This window comes from Canis aureus, chromosome 18 (assembly GCF_053574225.1).
Source record: "Canis aureus isolate CA01 chromosome 18, VMU_Caureus_v.1.0, whole genome shotgun sequence".
NCBI lineage: Eukaryota > Metazoa > Chordata > Mammalia > Carnivora > Canidae > Canis > Canis aureus.
In genome coordinates, this window is record NC_135628.1 from 8,589,077 (window position 1) to 8,614,159 (window position 25,083).

The 25,083-nt window shown below is 35.6% G+C and overlaps 2 protein-coding genes across 5 annotated transcripts in view; one reads left to right on the plus strand and one right to left on the minus strand.

Moving 5' to 3' along the window:
* SAMTOR (S-adenosylmethionine sensor upstream of mTORC1) overlaps nt 1-25,083 on the plus strand; it is a 92,906-nt gene that overhangs the window by 64,321 nt on the left and 3,502 nt on the right. For all 3 annotated transcript variants that reach the window (XM_077856120.1, XM_077856121.1, XM_077856122.1), the window contains exon 4: nt 8,604-8,718. In XM_077856120.1, coding sequence (XP_077712246.1) covers nt 8,604-8,718 — 115 coding nt within the window. The remainder of the gene's footprint in view (nt 1-8,603; nt 8,719-25,083) is intronic.
* LOC144288551 (uncharacterized) overlaps nt 1-25,083 on the minus strand; it is a 200,659-nt gene that overhangs the window by 10,477 nt on the left and 165,099 nt on the right. The gene's annotated exons all lie outside the window — the stretch shown is intronic.

The window sequence follows — 25,083 nt, forward strand, 5'->3', positions numbered from 1 at the left end:
ATATTTGATAGGCATACTACACAGATGATACTGTGTTCTCAGTAACAGGGCACATGTCCATTTGTCCCATTCTCGGTGATGTTAAATTTTATCATTTGACTAAAGTGGTGTTTACCAGCTTTCTTCACGATAAAGGTTTCTGTATTCTGTGGGGTTATACATGAAGACTGAGTGCATTTCCTATTCCTTAATAATTTCCACCAGTGGCTTTAGCATCCATTAATGATTTTGCCTACATCAAGGTTGTTGTACTGTAGTTGTTAGAAAATGGTAATTTTTCAATATCTTACTAGCTTAAACATTTATAAGTTCTCATTCTTCTCTAAAGAACAACTTCCTTTTTTTACTGTACCAGTCAGTAAAAAAGCAACATACTAAGTAAAAGTCAGGATTTCTTATTTTTTGTTCTTAAAATATTTCCTGTTTAAATTATCATAGTCAGAAAGCTATGTGCAGAAGCCACTAATTTTTTTTTTCTTCCTGTTACTTGATGCATAGCTAGCTAGATTCCTTACTTTCCCTTCTTTTTGTTTTGGTTTTTCTCCCTATGATCTAATTTTATTTTTTGAATAGGTAAAACATTACAGACTTTAAAAGGTCTGAACTACAAAGTAGAGGTACAAAGGAAAGTGTATTTAGATGTCCCATCCCTTCCTTAAAACATGAACCTTGTTTCCAAATCCTCTGAGGTTTTACTAATTCTGGTTTTCTATCCTGAGGGTTTTTTTTTTTTTTTTTGCAAAAATGAAAATAATAATATCCTTTCAAATCAATTTACAGAGATCTTTCTTCCTTAAAAACAAATGGATGACTTTTAACAAGAACTGAGAGCGCAAGCATTAAAAAGCAGTAAGACTATGGAGTATTTGAACATGATTTAAAAACTTGCTCTGATGGCTAAATATAGAAAGTATAGCCCAAAACTGCAAAGAAGTGTTTATTTCAACAATACCTGTATCTTTTATAAAAATGTTTTATAAAAATTTATGGAACAAATAGGAGTCAAAGGAGTATATTCACTATTTTTTTAACTGATATATAGTTGACACACAATTAGTTTCAGATGGACAACATAGTGATTTGACAACTCTATAACCTTAGGCTATGCTTACCACAAGTATGCCTACCATCTGGCACCATACCATGCAATCACAGTACCACTGATTGTATATTCCCTACGCTATACCTTTTATCCCTAGGACTTACTCGTTCCATAACTGGTAGCCTGTATCTCTCACTGCTGCTTCACACATTTTATGGCCCCCTCCTCCTCTGGCAACCATCAGTTTGTTTTCTGTATTTATGGGTCTATTTTGTTTGTTGATTCATTTGCTCTTTAGATTTCAGGTGTAAATGAAATTTTTCTTTCTCTGACTGACTTATTTCACTTAGCACAATATCATCCAGGTCAATCCATGTTGTCATAATTGGCAAGACTTCAATCTATTTTATGGCTAATACTCTCTCACTTAGAGACAGACACCACATCTTATCCATTCATCTGCCAGTGGACACAGATTGCTTTCATATATTGGCTATTGTAAATAATGCTATGGTAAACATAGGGGTGCATAGTATCTTTTCAAATCAATGTTTTCATTTCCTTTGGGTAAATACTCAGCAGTGAAATTACTGGGTCATATGGTATTTTTAATTTTTTGAATATTTCCATACTGTTTTCCATAGTGGCTACACCAGTTTGCATTCCCATCAGCAGTGCACAAGGGTTCCTTCTTCTCTACATCCTTGCCAACACTTGTCATTTCTTGTCTTTTTGATTCTAGCCATTCTGGCAAATATAAGTTAATTAGCTCACTGTGTTTTGATTTGCATTTCCCAAATTAGTGATGTTGAACATGTTTCATGTATGTGTATGGCTGGCCATCTGTGTGTCATCTTTGGAAAAATGTCTACTCAGGTCCTCTGCCCATTTTTTAATTGGATTATTTGGGTTTTCTTAGTGCTGAGTTATATGCCTGAGGAAACAGAACTGCAAAAATGTTGCTAGGACCCATGTCAAAGAAATTACTACCCATGTTTTCTTTCGGGAATTTTAAAGATTCAAATGTGAGACATGAAATCATAATCAGTTTTGAGTTTTTTGGTGTGTATCATGTAAGAAAGTTGTCCAGTTCTATTATTTTGCACGTAGCTGTCTAGTTTTCCCATTTATTGAAGAGATGGTCTTTTTTCTGTTGTATATTTTTTTGCCTTCTTTGTTGTAGATTAATTGACCATTTCAGTTTGCATTGATTTCTGAACTCTTTTCTATTGATCTATGTGTCTGATTTTGTGCCAGTACCATACTATTTTGATTAGTATAGCTTCGTAGTTTATTATGAAATCTGGGATTGTAATACCTTCATTTTTTTTCTTCTTTCTCAAGATTCATCCGGGTCTTTTGTGATTCCATACAAATTTTAATATTATTTGTTCTAGTTCTGTGAAAAATGTATTTTGACAGGGATTACATCGAAGCTATCGATTGCTTAGGACAGTATGGATGTTTTCTTTAGCAGTATTAGCAAAACAGCAGTATTCTTTCATGGGCATGGAATATCTTTCCATTAGTCAGTGTTGTCTTCAGTTTCTTTCAGCAATGTTTTATAATTTCCAGAGTTCAGGTCTTTCTCCTCGTTGGTTACGTTTATTAGGTATTTTATACTTATGGGTGTGATGGTAAAAAGGATTATTAATTTTTCTGCTACTTTGTTATTAGTGTATAGAAACACATCCAATTTCTGTGTATTTATTTTGTATCATGAAACTTTACTGAATTCACTTATTCTAGTAGTTTTTATTTATACTCTCATGTCATCTGCAAATGATGAGAGTTTTATACATCTTCCTTACCAATGTAGATGGCTTTTTCTTTTTCTCATGTGATTTCAGTACTTGGGATTTTCATTACTATGTTGAATAAAAGTGATGAGAGTGGACATCCTTGGCCTCCTTCCTGATCTTAAAACTGAAAGCTTTTCCACTATTGAGTATGATGTTAGTTGTGGGATTTTCATATATGGCCTTTATTATATTGAGGTTTTTTTCCTTCTAAACTGACAAAAAGTTTTTATCACAAACAGATGTTGAGCTTTTTCAGGCATTTTTCCTGCATCTCTTAAGATTTTTATCCTTTTTGTTGATGTGTTTTATTATGTTGATTTGCAAATATTGGAGCATCCTTCCATCACTGTGAAATACTTCCCACTTGATTATGGTGACTGGTCCTTTTAATGGATTGTTGGATACAACTGTTTGTCAATACTTTGTTGAGGTGCAAATAAAAAAAATACTTTGTTGAGGATATTTTCATCTATGTTTATCAGGGATGTTGGCATATAGTTTTCCATTGTTGTAGTCTCTGTCTGGTTTTGATATCAGGCTAATGTTGGCTTTGTAGAATCAATTTAGGAATCTTTCTTCCTAGTCAAGTTTTTGGAATAGTTTGAAGGGAACAGGTATTAACTTTTATTTAAATGTTGGTAGAATTCTCATGTGAATCCATCTAGTCCTGAATTATTGTTTGTTGGGAGTCTTTTTTGAATAGCTGGTTTTTTGGGGGTTTTTTTGTTTTGTAATGAAATCAATGTGTTCAGCTTTCTATGTCTTAATTAGTTTGGGAAGATTGTATATTTCTAGGAATTTATCCATTTTTTTCTAGGTTGTCCAATTTTTGGTATATAATTTTTTATAATATTATCTTAAAATTTCTTGTCACTTCTATCTCATTTCTGATTTTATTTATTTGAATCCTCTTTTCTCCTTGATAAAATTGACAAACCTTTAGCCAGACAAGCCAGAGCTTGTTTCTCTTTTCAAAGAACCACCTCTTGGTTTTATTGATGTTTTCCTTTGTTGGGTCTTTCATTCGTTTCTGCTCCAATCTTTATTATTTCCTTTCTTCTATAAACGTTGACTTTTGTTCTTCTTTACCTAGTTTCTTTAGGTTTAGGTTAGATTAAGATTTTTATTGTTTGTGGTAGACTTTATATGGACCATTGTGGTTTTGTTTCCATTTTTCTCCATGTACCTTTGATTTATCAACTCATTGGCAACTCATTAGCATGTTGTTTAATTTCCACTTGTGTTTTTTCCAGTGTTTTCTTTATGATTGATTTCTAGTTTAATATAGTCATGGTCGGAAAAGATACACTATATGATTTCAACCTTAAATTTGAGATTTGTTTTGTGGCCTACCGTGTGATCAGTCCTGGAGGTTTCCTGTGCACTTAAAAAGAACATGTATTCTGCTTTTGGGATTAAATGTTCTGTGTATATGGGTGTTCTATCCATTGATGTAGGTAGGGTGTTAAAGTCCTTCTGTTGTTATGTTACTCTCAGATACTTGCTTTAGGTGCTCCAGTGTTGAGAGTGCATATTGACAATTACATATCCTCTTGTTGGATTGCCTCTTTATCATTATGTATTGCCCTTGTGTTGCGTTAGTCTCTGTTTGAAGATCTACTTTGTGTGATAAAAGTATTATCACCTGACCTTTATTCCCCCCACCCCCCGCTTCCATTTGATGGAGTATCTTTCATCCTTTCATTTTCAGTCTGTATGTAAGTATGAAATGAGTCTCCTTATCCATTCTGCTGTCCTTCATCTTTCAATTGGTGCATTTAGACCATTTACATTTAAAGTAATTATTGATCGGTGTGTGCTGCTTGTCATTTTTGTTAATATTTTCCTGTATTTTATAGTTCTCTCTTCCTTCTTCTCTTGCTCTCTTTGTGATTGAAGACTTTCTGTAGTATTATGCTTGATTTTCTCTTTAATCTATTATAGGTTTTGGGTTTATGCTTACCATGGGGTTTATATAAAGCATCCTAAGTATATAACAGTCTTGATAGTCACTTAAGTTTGAACACATTTTAAAAGAACTTTTTTACCATCTTCCTCTGTGTTATATATGTTGTCATATTTTACATCTTTTTATTGATAATTTTCTTCTACTTAAGGCCTTTTCTTTTCCACTTGAAGTTCCTTTAACATTTCTTATAAGGCTGGTTTAGTGGTAATAAACTCCTTTAACTTTTGTTTGAGAAACTGTGTCCTTCAATTCTGAATGATAATTTTGCGGGATAGAGTATTCTTGGCAGTAGGTTTTTTCCTTTCAGTTCTTTGAATCTATCATGCTATCTCCTGTCTAGCTTGCAAAGTTTCTGCTGAAAAAAATCAGCTGATTACCTTATGGAGTTTCCCTTGTATATAACTTTTTGCTTCTTTCTTGCTCCTTTTCTCTTTATCTATAGTGTTTAACATTTTAATTACTGTGTCACAGTATGGATTTCCTTTATGTAACTAGCAATGAACCATGATTTAAAAAAAAAAAAAATAACATCCATAAGGGGAAAACAATAAAACCATCAAAAAATACAAATCCAACAAAAGATATGGGAGACAATTAAAAAAATAGCTAAGTAGAGGGAGAACTATGCTATGCCCATGGATTAGAAGACACAGTATGGTAAAGCTGAGAAATCTCCCAAAATGATCTTTACACATAGTGCCATTCTAGTCAAAAATCCCGATGGGGTATAGTATATGAATTTACTACTATACAACAATGAATGTGAAATAACTGTAGAATCACAGATGACTCTTACAAACAACATTAAATGAAAGAAGAATCACAAAGCAGAGTCTAAAACTGTATTGTTTAGGCATGTCATAGGTCATAGGTAGTAAAACTATAAAAGGAAATGAAGAGAATGATAACCATGAAAATTAGAATAGTGGCTACCATTACACAAAAGGATGAAGAATGTCATCAGGGAGGGTCATGTTTTCAGGGTGTAGGTGATATTTCATTTCTTGACCTGGATGGTAATTACTTTGATGCAAATAAAAAGAGTAAGGAGCTGAACCAAATAATTTGAAATGGACTTAAGTACATACTGGGAATAAATCCATGATACAGTTATTGGTTATTGTATCATAATGTTGAATTGACTTGAATGATTTAGAATACTCCATCCAGATAGTCTCTTAAAAAGTGCTTCTTGTAAGTTAGATTTTCTATCAGAAATGTGCTAGCCAGTTTACCAGAATCTACTAGTATAAAATTTAATATGAGGCAAATTCTGCTATTACTATGTTCAGGAAAATCATTACTGGATAAATCACAAAAAAAATTCCATCTATAAACATTAATAGCTAACAGTATTTACCATTTTTGAGTACTTGCCATATAGCAGATACTGGTCAAGCATTATAAATGCATTATCTCATTTAATCTTGGAAACAACTCTTAAGTGTGGATATCATAATTGTCCCCATCTTACAAAGGTAAAGGACAGAATCAGGTTTTGATCCTATTCTCTCTGATTTTAGAACTCTTATTCTTAGTCCCTGTAATCTTTACTTGAGGCTAGAGTTATATAGTGTATATAATTATATAGTGTATATAATATTCTTATTGTTACAGATTTTCATTTATTCTAACTGGTTATGATGTGGGTATTCAAACTTGTATTAATTCAGCAGCGAATATCAGCTAAAAGCCAGGCATTTCTATGGCCCCTGTCTACTGGATCTTGCTGCGTTTAGCAGCTTGGAACCTGTGCCACATAAGTTTTGCTGGCATCTTTCTTCCCTGGAACCTAGTGTATTGTGATACTTCAGGTATCACCAAACTTAATTCAACTTTATAGATTTTTTTTTTTTTACATATCCATTACCCAAACTATACATATTAATCTGCTTCCTGAATGACTGCAGTACTGGAAATTACCTCTTGGAGCTGCTCTTTTCACTGGCAGAATTGTTACCTATTCCTTGTAAGAACTGACCTTCATCTGGATGTCATTATCAGAGGTATTGAGTCTTTTTACAAATATAGAGAGTGAAGGCCCTCGAGTTATTTCCTTATACCCTCATAGCTCTTCTTCACATGAGTTCTTAATCAGTTCATATTGGGTTTTTTTTCATATTATACCCTGCCATATACTCTATCAAATGGGTCCTATATCATTTATAATCAGATCTCTAAAATGTTAGGGTATCATGCTCTTCGTAAAAAATGTAACCCCTATTTACTGCGTTCCTTTTCTGAAAAAAATAAACTTTGTTATTTTGATTTATAGTGCCTTTTTCAGGAGATTAACCTTCTGTCTGTAGTTTAACATCTCCCAGTAGATCGAAAGGAAAGTGGTAGTCACAGTATAAGGAAGAGAAGCTGGATAGCTTCTTCTGCCCCTTATACTTCAAAGAGCCAAGATTTTGTTTTTACCCAATTATTCTCCTATATTTTCTTTCCTTTATTTTTACAATTTGTTCTCAAATGTCTTAAAGGAAATTATCTTATTAATGGTAATGGAATATATCTGAAGTTTAATTTTATTATTCCTTTACTGTCTGATCACTAGGACTACAGGCTTGAGCCCAATAAAATCCACTGTTATCCTTGCTGCTATATAGATTGATTATACAATAATAGAAAAAAGAAGATAAAACCAGAAATGACTACTTTTGAATATGAGGAAAATTCTTGGACATAATTTTTCGTAACTTTAAAAATACTATTCTCTTTATGATGTTGTCTTTGTTCCCTTTAAATTACTGGGGCAAATTAAAGTGAAGTCCAAGGGCACTGTTAGATTGACTAGTGAAATTTGATTTGTGAATGCATTCTTTTATCTATAAGGACAGTTTCCAAAGTGTGGTCTGGGGAATTTGAGACCCTTCCAGGATCTCTGTGGGTGAAAAATTATTTTTAATAACACTAAGATGTCATTTGTCTTTATTTACTGTTTCTTTCATTGAGTGTAGAGTGGAGTTTTCCAAACTACATGGCATATGGTGTTACAACAGCCTGAACACAAAAGCCCTTGTGAGAATTCATCTGTCTTCTATTAAGCCAGGCATTAAAGACATTTGAAAAAATGTAAAACAATGCCTCACTTTTTTTTATCTTGCTAATCTAGATTTTTCTTTTTTTTTTTTTTTTTTTAAAGATTTTATTTATTTATTCATGAAAGACTCAAGAGAGAGAGAGGCAGAGGCACAGGCAGAGGGAGAAGCAGGCTCCATTCAGGGAGCCTGACACGGGACTCGATCCTGGGTCTCCAGGATCAGGCCCTGGGCTGAAGGCGGCACTAAACCGCTAAGCCACCTGGGCTGCCCTACATTTTTCCTTTAAAAAGTATAATTTACCTTTTTTAAAAAGCCTGCCGTAGCATGTTAAATGAATTAATGTTTTTTCATTATTCAGTTTTAATTTCAGATATGGTATTATTGGTACTTATAACCCACATGTATGAAAGGTCTTTAGGGGGATCCCTGGGTGGCGCAGCGGTTTGGCGCCTGCCTTTGGCCCAGGGCGCGATCCTGGAGACCCGGGATCGAGTCCCACATCGGGCTCCCGGTGCATGGAGCCTGCTTCTCCCTCTGCCTGTGTCTCTGCCTCTCTCTCTCTCTCTCTCTCTCTCTCTCTCTCTGTGACTATCATAAATAAATAAAAATTTAAAAAAACATTTAAAAAAAGAAAGGTCTTTAGGGCACTCAGTAATTTTTAAATTTATGAATTATATAATAAATTTGAATTTTTTTCTTATACTCTTTATCCTATAAAAGGCAAACTGAAAATCATCTATTTTTAGGTTGCTACAGACCTCAGGAAAGATCAGATTACTTGATGTTGGCAGCTGCTTTAACCCATTTCTGAAGTTTGAAGAATTTCTAACTGTTGGCATAGACATCGTACCTGCTGTAGAGGTATGCATAGTTCTGTTTTGTTTTGAAACTTAAAGATAATAATAAAGGAAAAGCATTGTCTTTACAATCCTGAAAAAACAAGTGTTCTTGTTTTCTAAGAACAAGTTGGTAAAAAGTTTCTGTTCAAAAGCAAATGTATGTTCCTTGAAAATTTTGGTCATTTACTTGACAAGTATGGTACTGGTCAAAATAATACTGGTTTTATTTATTTTGTTCCCTGTTTATCCATTGTTGTAATCAAGAGACTTTAGTAGATTGCAAAGATTTCCAGATAGCTGTAAGGTTTGGGCTTTTTGTTTGAGGTATCCTTTTCTGAAGTGTACTATGATGTAGAGCCATTATGGAATGTCAAGAGCAAGGGCTTTTGAGACAGTTAAAACTTTATTAAATCCCAGTTATTTGTACTTAAAATAGTTCCTCTGCTTTTAAATTTTTTTCTTAAAGCAGTAGGCACCAAAAATTTTTACAAATTGCATTTTTAATGTTACAATATGCGTTACAGTATAAATTTTTCACTCTCCTGCTATAGTCCTAGCATCTAGAAGAGTGCCTAGCACATGAAGTACTCATTAAATACATCTTGAATAAAAGAATAGAATCTTACTTTCATCCTGAGGTTGCATCTCTGAGCCTGTTCTCTTATCTGTGTGATGGGGTTAGTAATGACCATTAATGTCTAGTTAAGTATTTAAAACACCTAGCAGAGTACCTATTACATAGTGAGTACTAAAGAAATGTTTGCCATTATTACTAAAAAAATTCCTTCATGGAGATTCAACTTTCATATGAATCTTTTGAATTTTGATTTAAAAAATGCTAACAACCTATTATATTATCTCTACTTCTGAAAAAGTGGACAAATGTTTGCTTTATGTTAAAACATCTGTTCTTAGCTTATCACTGCAAAGAATTCCTGTACCATCAGGACCTATACTTTTAAAATGCATTTCGCTTTAGTACATGGATTTTCTTCTTTCCTCAAGACACATTAGAGAGGTCCTTTAGGGACTGCTGAAACATGACAACTATTTGCTCTAAACTTTGGGCTCAAATAAATGTTAAATTTGTTTATATAGAGAACCATAACTTTAAACTTTAAACTCTTAAATATAGCAGTTCTTTTGCCTTCCAAATGATTTAAGTTCAGGAGTAGAATCAGACTTCTACAGTTGTAGAATACTGTAACTGATTTTAAAACAAAGAGACTTTTACTTCCAGCCAAGATGGAGTAACAAAAACCAGTTTGCTCTTTCCCCTACCTAAAACCACAAAGTGTGGACAAAATGTAAATAATTTACAAAACATGGGATATCAGGTAGTAAAGGACAGTGATCACTGAAAACAAATGAGTTGAGCCCTACTCTTGCACCAGCATTTGGGCGTTAGACAACTTCTAGTACATGACACAGAAAGAGAGAATACCAGGCAAAGCCCAGCGGCTTCCCTGAGTTGTGGAGACAAAGCTTAGAGTCCTGAAGGGCACAAGGCAGCTAGGATTCTGAGAACAGAATACTGATTATATGAGAGCTGCACAGAGGGAAAACTTCAGAGTTCTGAAGGTGAAGAGTCCTCCTTGTGTACTCAACTGAATACTGAACAGTACATGACATGTGTGAGAAAGCTACATGTGACTCAAACTACACTCAAAAGGATTCAGGGTTATATATGGTACCTGTTCCCATCAACCATACTGGAAACCTAAAACTAATCACAGTCCGTTAAGTAGAGTATACATGAGTCTTATCTAAGTACTGGAAAATAATTAGCCTTAGACTGAATAGTGGTCCAGTCCCACCTAATAAATCTTAGAAGACCCAAAAAGATCAAAGTGTCTCAGGTAATATAACTACATCCCAGAACAAAGCTCAAGAATATTCATAGCAATGCAATGCCATCCAGCACCCAATAGGGTAAAAATCCACCATATTGGACATCCAATAAAAAAATAACTGGCCATAATCAACAAAAATTAACCCTGAACTGACATAGATGTTAAAATTAGGAAACAAGGACATTAATATAGGCACAGTATGACAATATTGTTTAAGTACAAAAAGTTTATAGAGATACAGAACATAAGAAAAGTTAAATTGAAGACGTGACAATAGAAACTACTCAAAACTAAACACCAGAAGAATTTGAGTTGGAAGAACATCAGTGAGCAATGAGATAATATCAAGTGGCCGGGGCGCCTGGGTGGCTCAGTCATTTAGGTTTCTGCCTTTGGTCCTCGGATCAAGTCCCATGTTCCTCTTCTCCCTCTGCCCCTGCTACCCTACTCCCCCACTCGTTCTTGTTCTGTCTCTCTCAAATAATAATAATATCAAGTGGCCAAATACAAGCATAATTGGAGTCTCTCCCACAAGGCAAAGAGATTTAAGAAATAATGGCCTAAAATTTTCCAATTTGATCAAAGCTATCTATAAGTCCACAAATCCAAGAAGCTTAACAAATCCATAAACACAAGAAACAAAATTACACCAAGGGACATGGTAATCATCATTTACCCTCAACACACACACACACAAAAATCAAAACAATGATAAAGGGAAAGTCTTAAAAGCAGACAGATATTTTTTAAAAAAGGTAAATACTAAAAGATAATTTGTCACCAGGAATTCCATACACAGCAAAATTGTCTTTCAAAAATAAAGGCAAAGATTTTTTTTTTCCAGACATTCAAAAGCTTCAAGGATTTAACATCAGCCAATTTACCTTACAAGAAATGTTAAGGAAGAAATACTTCAACCAGGTGGAAATACAGATCTACACAAAATGATGAAGAATACAGGAAGTGAGAACTATGTAGTTGTAAAAAAATGTAATTTTTTTTTTTTATTAACCGGCCATTATTATGGGTTGAATTCTGTCCTGTTCCTCCTTGCAAAGATATGTTGGAGTCCTAACCTCCAGTATGTTAATTTATTGGAGATAGGGTCTTTACAGAGATAATTACGTTAAAATAAGGTCATTAGGGTGGGACCTAACTCAGTTTGATTGTAGTATTCTTATAAAAAGGAGAAATTCTGGCTTAGAAACCTAACACACAGAATGTCATGTGAAAGCAGAGGGGTGGTGGTTCTACAAATAAAGAATATGAAGATTGCCAACAAACAACCATTAACTAGAAGAAAGGCATGAACAGATTTTTTTGTTCCCTCAGAACAAACAATTCTGCAGACACCTTGATCTCAGACTTCTATACTCCAGAACTGTGACAAAGTACATTTCTGTTGAAGCCACTCGATTTGCAGTATTCTGTTATAGCAGTCTTAGCAAACTAATATATCCATTTAAATAAGAATGATATGGAGTGTCATTTATATGTTAAAAAAAAAAGACAATGAGAGAAGTGGAAATATATACTATTTTAAGGGTTTTATATATGAAGTGGTAAAATATTTGAAGGTAGATTATCAGTTAAAGATATACACATTAAAGCAACTACTGAAATAAAGAAGGCTAATAAGGGGGCAGTAAGATAAAACTCATAAAATCATTGAATACAAAAGATGGGAGAAAGAGGACAAAAGTTATAATGAAGAGATGAGACAAAATAGGAGTATAGATTTAAACCTAAGTGTTTAAATCAATAATTACATTAAATAGGCTGCACTCTTCATCTCCTGGCTACAGAGGCCAAGAGGCATGTGTTCCTTGTTCTGTGGCACTGTAATATTGTCACCCAGAAAGGAGCTCATATCCCATCTGGCACCTCGGTTTTTGCAACTGCTGCCAGAATACATCACTGCATTGCCTGGCTCTGGTGGCTAGTAAGGCTTACACTTATGGGTCCCACAGAACTGTAATCAATGAGGAAACTTCCTTAACAGCTATGCCCCCTAGGCCACAGCAAGAGGCATCAGACCTAGGAGCTCAGTCTTCCTGTGAAGGAAGATTATTAACTAATCATTGTGACGGCAGACTGCTAACTAAATACATATCTTGGGGCTGACTATAATTCTTTCCAGAGAATTCTTTTGTAGGAGAGGATCCTATCTTTGAGCTCACTCTGCTATGCTCTCAAGTGCCAGTGTCTCCTGGAGGGGAGCTATACATGCATCTGATGCCCCAGTTTTTGCAGCTGCCTTCCAGGGAACAGCATTTGATCACCTGGCTCTTGTGGCTGGGGTAAGGGTAGGTAGAGGACTGGCATTCCTGGGACCCATGGGACTGTGGCACTTGGAAAGGTGGTTCTTGACAGACTAGTAGGCTACCACCCCCAGGGCACTGCACAGAAAGCAGAATGAGGCACCACTCCCCAGTCTTTCTGTGAAGGAGGCCTCTTTGCTCAGTCTGGGCTTTGGCCTGAGGGAGGGACCTCTTTCAGATCTGTCACCCAGAGAAGACCTGTTACACTCATCTGGAGCCCTGATCTCTTTGCCACACAGGGGATACCTCCAGATTGCCTAGTTCTAATGGCCAGCAGGGGTTTACATGTGTGGTTTCACAGGACTACATATATTTGCATACTTTTAAAAACTGATGCCTGAAGGTCTGGCTTCTAGTCAGCCTAAATCTAGGTGCTGAAATCATCTCCCCCTCCAGGACAATGACAGGTCATGGCATATCCTCAGCTACTGGAAGCTATTAAAAATGTAATAGGCTGCTTAGACAAGCATAAAAGTTTGAAAGACACCCAAGCACTGAGACAGAGTTGAATAACAAGTTTCGTCTTCTACACAAGGCCACTCCTTCAAGACTGGAAGAGGCTGTGGTGTCATCTGCAATATAGAAACCGATACGGAGAGTCAGGTAAAATGAAAAGAGGAATATGTTCCAAATGGGGGAAAAAAAGATAAAACTTGGGGAAAAAATTAATGAAATAGAGAAGTAATTTACTTATTAAAGAATTCAAAGATCTTGCTCACCAAACTGGAAAGAAGAATGGATTAACACAGAACTTCAACAAAGAGATGGAACATATGAGAAAGATACCAAGTAGAAGTCACTGAGATGAAGAATAGAATAACTGAAAAATACAGTAGAGGCATTCAGCATGAGACTAGAAGCAGAAGCATCAGTCAGCTTGAAGACAAGGCATGGAACTCAAACAGAACAGCAAAAATGAAAAATCAAAAGAATAGCAGCAAGAGGAAAACAACTTACTACATACAAATGACCTCACATAGATGTATAAGCAGATTTTTTGGCAGAAACTTTGCAGGCCAGAAGAATTGGCATTTTATGTTCAAAAGGCTGAAAGAAAAAAAAATACCGCCATCCAAGAATACCCTACCTGACAAAGTTTTTCACAAGTGGAAGATGACACAAAGAAATGGAAAGACATTCTATGCTCATGGATTGGAAAACAAATATAATTAAAATTATATACTATACTGTACTATATCCAAAGCAATCTACAGATTGAATATAATCCCTGTCAAAATACCAATTTTTACAGAACTAGAACAGTCCTAAAATTTGTGCGCAACCACAAAAGACCCTGAATAGCCGAAGCATTCTTGAAAAATAAAACTAGAGGTATCACAATTCCAGATTTCAAAGTTATAATACAAAGCTGTGGTAATCAGAGTACTGGCATAAATACAGACACATGTATCAACAGAATAGAAAACCTAGAAATAAACCCATGATTATATGGTCAATTAATCTTTGACAAAGAATAAATGTACAATGGGAAAAAGGCAGCTTCCTCAACAAATGGTATTAGGAAAACTGGACAGCTACATGCAAAAGAATGAAACTAGACCATCCTGTCACACCATGCTCAAAAATAAACTCAAAATAGATGAAAGACCTAAATGTGAGACCTGAAACCATAAAAACCCTAGCAAAGAACGCAAGCATTCATTTCTTTAAAATTTTTCTAGGTAGGTCTCCTAAGGCAAGGAGAAGTAAAGCAAAAAATAAACTGTTGAGACTACGTCAAAATAAAGAGTTTCTACACAGCAAAAGAAATGATCAACAAAACAAAAAGACAACCTACTGAATGGGAGAAGGTATTTGCAACTGATATCTGTTAAAGGGTTAGTATCCAAAATATATAAAGAACTTATACAACTCAACACCAAAACCACAAATAATCTTGTTTAAAAATGGGCAGAAGACATGAATAGACCTTTCTCCAAAAAAGACGTATCGATAGCCAACAGACATGAAAAGATGATCAACATCACTCATCATCAGGAGAATGCAAATTAAAACTACAATGGGATATCATCTCACACCTGTCAGAATGGCTAAAATCAAAAACAAAAGAAACAAGGGTTGGCAAGAATGTGGATGGAGTGAAAGGAACCCTCATGCAGATGGGAATGCAGACTGGTACAGTCACCATGAAAGAATGGATGTTCCTCAAAAAAATTAAAAATAGGGGATCCCTGGGTGGCTCAGTGGTTTAGCGCCTGCCTTTGGCCCAGGGCGTGATCCTGGAGTCCCAGGATCGAGTCCCACGTCGGGCTCCCGGCATGGAACCTGCTTCTCCCTCCTCCTATGTCTCTGTCTCTCTCTCTCTCTCTGTCTGTCTCTCTATCATGAATAAATAAATAAAATAAAGCTTTAAAAAAAGTTTTTAAAAAAGTTAAAAATAGAACTGTCCTACAATACAGCATTCACACTAACTGGGTTGTTACGCAAAAAAATACACAACCACTAATTCACGCAGATGTATACACTCTTACGTTTATAGCAGAATTATTTACAATAGTCAAACTGTGAAAGCAGCTAAAATGTCTATCAATAGATGAATAAGTGAGATATATATATATATGTATATTCCTCTGTTGAAGATTAGTTAACCATATAATTGTGGGTTTATTTCTAGACTCTCTATTCTATCCATATAAGTGAAATATGTGAACGTATTATTCATTGTGTGTGTGTATACACAAACACACACACATAATGAATTATTACTTAAGGTGTGCCTGGGTAGCGCAGTTGGTTAAGCCTCAGCTCAGGTCTTGAGTTCAAGCCCCATGTTGAGCTCCACACTGGGCATGGAGCTTACTTAAGAGAGAGAGAAAGAAATCTTATTCAGCCATAAAAAGGAACTCAAATCTTTCCATCTGTAGCAACATGGATGAAGCTAAAGAGTATATATATATATGTTTTAAAGATTGTTTATTTGAAGCTAGAGAGTATAGTGCAAAGTAAAATAGGTTAGTCAGAGAAAGACAAATAGTGTATCATCTCATACTGGAATGTAAACAAAACAAATGAGCAAAGAGGGGAAAAAGAGGGAGACAAACCAAGAAACAGACTCTTGACTATAGAGAACAAACTGATAATTATCAGAGGAGAGATTGCTGGATGGATACAAGAGATAACAGGGATTAAAGAGTATACTTATCATGGCAAGAAATCATTTGGGGCATTATTGAGGAAATTTGGTTATGTGTTGCTTATCTAAAATCAACAGTAAATTTCTTAGGTGTGATTTTAAAAGAGAGAATTTCCAGACAAGCAAAAGCTAAAGGAATTCATCACCACTTAACTGATCTTAGGAGACATTTTAAAAGAACTTACTTAAGCTGAAAATAAAAGGGCACTAATTAGTATTAAGAAAAAATACAAAAGAATAAATCTCACTGGAAAGGTAAATAGAGTGGATTAACCACCTATAAAGTAAGTATGAAGATTTAAAGACAAAAGTAGTAAAAATAAGTGTAATTATAATGGTTAAAGGGCACACAAGATTAAGAGAAAATGTCACATGAAAAACGTAAAACATCATGGGTAATAAGCTTTACAATGTGAACAACTTAAAATAGTGTTAGAGACCTGAGTTGTTACATGTAAGCCTCAGAGTGACCACAAAGCAAAAATTTATACTAACTACACAAAATATAAAGAGAAAGGGATATAAGCATACCACTAAGAAAGTCATCAAACCACAAAGAAAGAGAACAAGAGAAAACAAAGTGTAACTACAGAAAGAGCCAGAAAATAATTATCACAATGGAAATAAGCACATACCTGCCAATAATTACTTTAAATATATAATTGCATTAATTTCTCCAAGAAAATGACAGATTGAATGGATAAAAGAAACAAGACCCCTCTATAGGCTACCTGTAAGACTCACTTTAGATGTAAGGGGATAAATGCAGCTGAAAAATGAAGAGTTGGGAAAAGATATTCTATGTAAATGGAATCCAAAGGAAAGCTGGAGTAGATATACTTTTATCAGACAAAACAGACTCTATTTTTTGTTTAAAGATTTTGTTTATTCATGTGAGACACAGAGAGAGGCAAAGACACAGACAGAAGGCAGAGAAGCAGGCTCTATGCAAGGAGCCTGACATGAGACTCTATCCCAGGACTCTGGGATCGTGTCCTGAGCCGAAGACAGACGCTCAACCACTGAGTCATCCAGGCGTCCCACAAAACAGACTTAAAACAAAGATTTTAATAAGGGATGATAAATGGGCCAATCCAATGAGAAAAATACAGCATTTGTAAATATGCATTCAACATAAGAGCATCTGTATATATATAAAGCAAATATATATTTAGATCAAAAGGAAGAAATAAATAGCAATACAATAGTAATGGGGACTTTAGTATCCCCACTTATATCAACTAATAGCCCAATGGCCTTAAATGACACTTTAGACCAGACAGACTTAATAGATACTTGCAGAACACTTCATCCAAAACAACAGAATGCACCTTTTTATCAAGTGAAAAAGCAGCATTTTCCAAGACAAATCCTTTGTCTGAGAAATATTTATATTTAAGAATATTAAAGTCATATCAACCAGCTTTTACCAATCACAGTGGTATGAAAGGAGATATTCATTACAAAAAAAACTAGAAAATTTATACATCTGTGGAGATGAAACAAGCTATCAAACAACCAGTGGCTCAAAGAAGTAGTCAAAAGAGAAATCAAAAAATAATTTGAGACAAATGAAAATAGAAATGGAACACACCAAAATTTACAGGTTGCAGGAAAACCAATTCTATGAGAGAAGTTCATAGCCAGAAATGCCTACATCAAGAAACAAAAAAAGTTTCAAACAACCTAACTGTATACCTCAAGGACCTAAGTTCAAAAAAATATCCAAAGATAGAAGGAAGGAAATAACAAAGATCAGAGCAGACATAAATGAAATAGAGAATAGAAAGAAAAATAGAAAAGATTAATGAAACTAAAAGCTGGTTTTTTAGAAAAGATACACAAAATTGACAAACCTTTAGCTATACTCACCAAGAAAAGGATTCAAATAAATAAAATCCAGTATGAAACAGGAGATGTTACAACTGATACCACAGAAATACAAAGGATCATAAGAGACTACAATAAATAATTATATGCTAACAAATTGAACAACCTAGAAGAAATTAATAAATTGCTAGAAACATACAACCTACTAAGACTGAATTAAGATAAAAAAGGCACCTAAGTTGCTCAAATCAGTTAAGAGTGTACCTTTGGCTCAGGTCATGATCCCAGAGTCCTGGGATTAAGCCGCACGTTGGGCTCCCTGTTCTACAGGATGCCTACTTCTCCATGTCCCTCTGCCTGGCGCTTCCCCTGCTTGTGCTCTCTCGCTTGCTCGTTCTTTGTCAAATATATAAATAAAATCTTAAAAAAAAAAAAAAGAAAAAAAAATGATAAAATAGAAAATCTGAACAGACTCGTTAGTAGTAAGTGGATTAAATAAGTAATCCAAACCCTTCCAACATGAAAGACCTAAATGTAAGACAGGAATCCATCAAAATCCTAGAGAACACAGGCAGCAACCTCTTTGACTTCAGCCACAGCAACTTCTCGCTAGGCACATCTTCAAAGGCAAGGGAAACAAAAGCAAAAATGAACTATTTAAACTTGATCAAGATAAAAAGCTTTTGCACACCAAAGGAAACATTCACCAGAACTAGAAGACAACCTACAGAATGGGAGAAGATATTTGCAAATCTCTTAATCAGATAAAGGGCTAGTATCCAGAATCTGTAAAGAATTTATCAAATTCAAAACCCAAAAAAAACAAATAATCCAGTCAGGAAATGAGCAGAAAACGTAAACAGAAATTTCTCCAAAGACATAAAATGGCCAACAGACACATGAAAAGAATGTTCAACATCATTCATCACCCAGGAAATAGAAATCAAAACCACAGGGAGATAACCACCTCACACCAGTCAGAGTGGCTAAAATTAAGAAATCAGGAAACAACAGATGTTGGCAATGTTGCCAAGAAAGGGGAACCCCTCTTACACTGTTGGTGGGAATGCAAACTGGTGCAGCCACTCTGGAAAACAGTATGAAGGTTCCTCAAAAAGTTAAAAATAGAGCTACTCTAGGACCCAGCAATTGCTCTATTAGATATTTACCCAAAGGATACAAACATAGTGATTTGAAGGGGCACATGCATCCCAAAGTTTATAGCAGCAATGTCTACACTAGACATTATGGGAACTGTGGAAAGATCACAGGTGTCCATCAACAGATAAATGGGTAAAGAAGATACAGTGTACATATGTAATGGATTACCACCTAGCCATCAAAAAGAATGAAATCTTGCCATTTACAATAATGTGGATGGAACTAGAAGGTGTTATGCTAAGCAAAATAAGTCAGAGAAAGACAAGTATATGATTTGACTCACATGTGAAACTTAAGAAACAAAACAGATAACAATGAGGTAAGAGAATAAAAAATAAAATAAGATGAAATCAGAGAGGGAGACAAACCCTAACAGACTCTAAACTATGGGAAATAAACTTAGGGTTGCTGGAGGGGAGCTGGGTTTGAGGATGAGGTAACTGAATGTGGGCATTAGGATGACACTTGATCTAAAGAGCACTGGATATTCTGTGCAACTTATGAATCACTAAACTCTACCTCTGAAACTAATAATTGGTAGTTTTGTTTTGTTTTGTTTTTTGGTTTTTTTTTGTTTTGTTTTTGTTTTTGTTTTTTTTGAGCAGAGAACATGCTTTATTGAGGAGTAGATATAGAACAGCACATTCTACCACATGTGGGGAAGGGTTAGCTTCGGTAAAAGACCTTTACCCCTTAAGAAAACCCCCAGTGAAGTTGCTTTTGGATAAACTTTAACAGTGACACTGAAACTGGCAGGGAGCTGCCACTGAACATGCTTAAAATTAGCTCCCCCCAACCCACAGTGAGTATAAGTAGCGTACAGAGATGACAAGAGAAAGGCACAAATGACCAGAGTCGGGATTGTGGGAAGGGCTCCACACGAAGACAGCAGTGTTGGAGGACACCAAGTTGGGAAGGGTGGCATGTCATACATCAAAAGCTGCCCCAAGATAGCAGGTTATAATGGGCTGGAGAGAAATTGGAGCATTTCTTCCTTTGCTTGAAACCAAAAATAGAGCAGAGAACAGGGGGAATGGTGGCAAATCCCAAAAAGGAAATGGAGGAGGAGTTCTTGGAAGGGCAAGAGCACTTCAGTTCAAGAGGGAGGGCGAGGCACTGTCAGAGAAGCAAACACTGGGAGGGGGTGGCACTCTGCCTTGCTGAGTCATGGTCTTAGAGGAGATCTGGAAGTCATGTGCACTCATTTCCTACTTCTCCAAGGAGGTTTAGGCAAAAAAAAAAAAAAAAAAAATCAATGCAAAAATACAGGTGTGCCAGATGAGACCGGCAGGTACGGTGGGGGGTGGGGGGTAGGTTTCTGAGTCTGATGAACTGGTTAGCATGCAGCATGAAAGGGAGAACCGGACACTGTTTAGCCCCTTCCAATGTAAAAAGGAGCAAGGGCTTACAAGAGAGGAAAACATTTAGGGCTGGGCACTTTCTGGTGAGGCAATGAGGACTGGTTTCCTTCCACTGACACACGATGCCCACAGGTGAACTCAAATCAAATTACAGAATCACCACCTGTCAAGTCTCTCCATTTCATTCTGATTAAGTTATGTGCAGTTACCAAGACGAGTCCCTGGGAGAGTTTTAAAAAATATTGGTCTCTTGTCAGCTTGACACGGATCAAAAACCGGCCTTTCAATAAAAATGGCAGAAAAAATTTCAAGTGAGATAAAATCCAAAGGGAATGGACCCCTCCTAGTACACACACTCAGAAATGTTACCTCTTCCCTGCTCTTCCAAAAAAACCCCATGTAAGGAGTAATTGGAAAGGTCCTGGTGGTGGCAACCATGGTTTGAAGTCTGGTATCCGGGCAGCAAGAAGCACTAGTACAAAGTTTAGAAGACACAACACAACCTCATGGGGCTAGAGGACATGAGGAGAACCAGTGACTGGACAGGTACAGTACCAAACAGAACACCTTGGGTCAGTGCTACGAGGGATCTGCACTCAAGTCTAAACAGCGATCCCATCCAGGCAACCTCACTGAGGCCGAAACAACAGTTCCTCAGAATCAGCGTCTGCAGTGTACACGAGGGTCGCAGCCAGGACAGTCCTGAGGGGGATGGCCTTCCCCAAGGATACTGTACTTGCCAATCACAAGAGCAACAGAAATGACAGATCCCTAGGGTACGGATTCCTACTGCTGGGGTTCACTGGCTCAGAGTAACAGGTCACTTTAAGTGCCTTTGGGAGGGGTCCATTTTAAACAGCTTGGATCCATGGTTTTATTGGAGTTAGATCTTTTGGCCTCTTTGGCTATCCACTCATCAATCAGGTCCTGTCTCTTTAGAACTAGATGTTTTCCTTTCCAGTACTTGAGCATATGTTAATTGATTTTAAATTTTTTAAAAAAATTTATGCTAAAAAAAATAAACCTTCCTAACAAACATAAATCCTCCTCAAACTCTTCCAGAAAAATATAGGAAGAGGAGGAAACCATTCCAAACTCGTATTATAAAGCCAGCATTACCCAGATAACAAAACCAGACAAGAATGCCATAAGAAAAGAAAATTACAGGACAGTATCCCTAATATATAGTTACGAAAATCCCCAATAAAATATAAGGAAACTGAATTCAGTAGTACATTAAAAGAATCATATACCATGCTTGGTATTTATTCCAGGAATGCAAGGATAGTTTAACATCCACAAAAATCAATATATTATATACCATATTAACAAAATAAAGGATAAAAATCGTATCTTGATAGATGTGGAAAAAGCATTTAATAAAATAGAATTTATTTTTTTATTTATGATAGAAATTCTCAATAAAGTGGTTATGGATGGAACATACCTCAACATAGCAGAAAAGCTATATATGACAAGCCCAAAACTAACATCATTATTCAACTATGAAAAGCTTTTAAGTTTTTCCACTAAAATCGGGAACAAGACAAGGATACCCACTATTTCCACTTTTATTCAGTACTAGATAAGTACTGCCAGGCCAATTAAGCAAGAAAATTAGCATCCAAACTGAAAAGAAGGAAGTAAAACTGTCCCTATTTGAAGGATAATATTTTAACTATATATAAAAAAAAAAATCCCAAAGATTCAAATCAGGAAACTGTTAAAATAAAGAAATGCAGTAAAGTTGTAAGATAAGAAAAAATTTAATACAAAAATCCATTATATTTCTGTACACTAATAGTATCAGAAAGAGAAATTAAGAAAACAGTTCCATTTACAATTGTGTCAAAAAGAATATTCAGGAATAAATCTAACCAAGGAGGTGAAGACCTGTATATTGAAAACTACAAGACGTTAATAAAAGAAACTGAAGATATAAATAAATGGCAGGGTGGAATCTATGAGCACAGATTATAAATATTAATATTGTTAATTATCCATACTACTCAAACCAATACACAGATCAGTGTAATCCCTGTCACAATCGCAGTGTCGTTTTTCACAGAAATAGAACAGGCCTAAAACTTAAATCGGTATTATAAAAGACTCCCAAATACTGGGATCCCTGGGTGGCGCAGCGGTTTGGCGCCTGCCTTTGGCCCAGGGTGCGATCCTGGAGACCTGGGATCGAATCCCACATCAGGCTCCCGGTGCATGGAGCCTGCTTCTCCCTCTGCCTGTGTCTCTGCCTCTCTCTCTCTCTCTGTGACTATCATAAATAAATAAAAAAAATTAGAAGTCTTTAAAAAAAAAAAAAAAAAAAACTCCCAAATACTAAAGCAATTTGGAGAAAGAATAAAGCTGGAGGCATAACACTCCATTTCAAACTATATTAAAAAGCTGTAGTAATTAAAACATTATAATACTGGTATTTAAACCTACACATAGAACAAATAGAATAGAGAGCCTTGAAATAGACCCTTGCATATATGGTCGGTTAATTTACAACAAAGGAGCAGAGAATATACAATGGGAAAAGGATAGTCTCTTCAATAAATGATGCTCAGAAAATTGGACATCCCATGCAAAGGAATGAAACTGGACCCCACTACATACAAAAACTGAAAATGGATTAAAGACTTGAACATAGATCAGAAGCCATAAAACTCCCATGAAAAAACATAGGGCATAAGCACCTTGATATCAGTCATAGTGATGATTTGTTAAATCTACCAAAACCAAAGGCAACAAAAGCAAAAATAAACAAGTGAGACTACATCAAACTAAAAACCTTGTGCAAAGAAAACCAGTAACAGCAACCTACCAATTTGGAGAAAGTATCTGCAAGTGATTTTACATGCAGTAAGGGACTTCTATCTAAAATATGCTTTAAAATTCACAATTCCGTAGCAGAGAAACAGTCTAATTAAAAACTGGGCAGAAGATATGAATAGACATTTTTTCAAAGACAACATACAGATGGTCAGAGAGGTACATGAAAACAGGCTTTACACAATTATCAGGGAAATGCAACTACGAACCACAGTAAGGTATCACCTTATACCAGTCAAAATGGCAGTTATCAAAGACAAGAAGTAGCAAGTATTGCTGAGGATGTGGAGAAAAGGAACACTTGTGCACCGTAGGTGGGAATATAAATTTAGTGCAGCCATTATGAAAAATAGGTTTTCTCAAAAAATTAAAAATGAAACTACTGTTTAATCCATCAATTCTACATCTGGGTATTTATTCAAAGAAAATGAAAACACTAATTTGAAAAGAAGATATACACCCCTATATTCATCACATTGTTTACAATAGCCAAGGTTTGGAAACAACCATGTGTCCATTGATGAGTGAATGGATAAAGATGTGATGTGTGCATATCTAATGGAGTATTTGTCCATAAAAATGAATGAAAATATACACAAGTGTTCTATACAAAATTTTAGCATACTGAATGCAGGATCTCAAAACAGGTAATAATACATAATGGCCACGTTTGGTTTATAAGATTGGTTTAATTTCAGAAAACAATTTTTTCATGTTAGTAGCACACTGAAAAGGATAATCTCTCAATAAGCGTAGGAAAAAGTCTGATAAAAATCTGAATATTCAAAAAGAATACGAATATTCTTTCCCTGAGTGAAAACACTCAGAAAGAATTGAACTCAATTTCTTCAACCGGGTAAAGGCTATAATGAAAAACTTACAGCTAACAATATGCTTAAAAATGTTTTCCCTACTAGAACAAGAGTATATCTATCCTCTCACCACTTCTATTCAGCATTCCTTGTAAGTTTTAGCCAGTGCAATAGAGCCAGAAAAAAAAGCAGTAATAGTCATCAAGATTGGAAAGAACTAAAACTTTTGATGCCTGGGTGGCTCAGTGGTTGCCTTCGGCCCAGGGCATGATCCTGGAGTCCCAGGATCGAGTCTCACATCAGGCTCCCGGCATGCAGCCTGCTTTTCTCTCTGCCTCTCTCTGTGGTCTTTCATGAATAAATAAATAAAATCTTTAAAAAAAGACCGAATAAGGTATTAGCCCATGTCTTTATTAATTAATAACTATTATGTGAAAAGGGCAACTAATTTGTATCTAATCTTGAACTGTTTTATTCTGGATCATTTCCATGGAGTCGTAATATTCAGCAAATTATGCAATGCTCTGTGTTCATTTGTTGTGGTATTTCCCATGGTCATCTAAGTTAACTTTCACATATACTTTTAAATAAGTATTAACTTTTAAATTGAATATAACATTAAAATCATTAAGAGGATTCAAGTTAATGGTTTAAAGACATTTTTCATGATCTTAAAAAGTTTTGGTGCTGTGCTTTTACAAATTTATAATGCCCCTTTCGTTACCCTCTTTGATTCATCTTTATTTTATGGTATTTCTTGTTTAAAGTTTTTATACTGGCCTGTCTTTGTTAACTGTAAATGTTGAAGTGAATGTAAATAGGACTAAGTTTAGATAAATCTTTCTTGTAAATTCTTGCCCAAATTAAACTTCAAATTGTTAGAAATATTTTATTTAAAAAAAATATTTTGGGATCCCTGGGTGGCGCAGCGGTTTGGCGCCTGCCTTTGGCCCAGGGCGTGATCCTGGAGACCCGGGATCGAATCCCACGTCGGGCTCCCGGTGCATGGAGCCTGCTTCTCCCTCTGCCTGTGTCTCTGCCTCTCTCTCTCTCTCTCTCT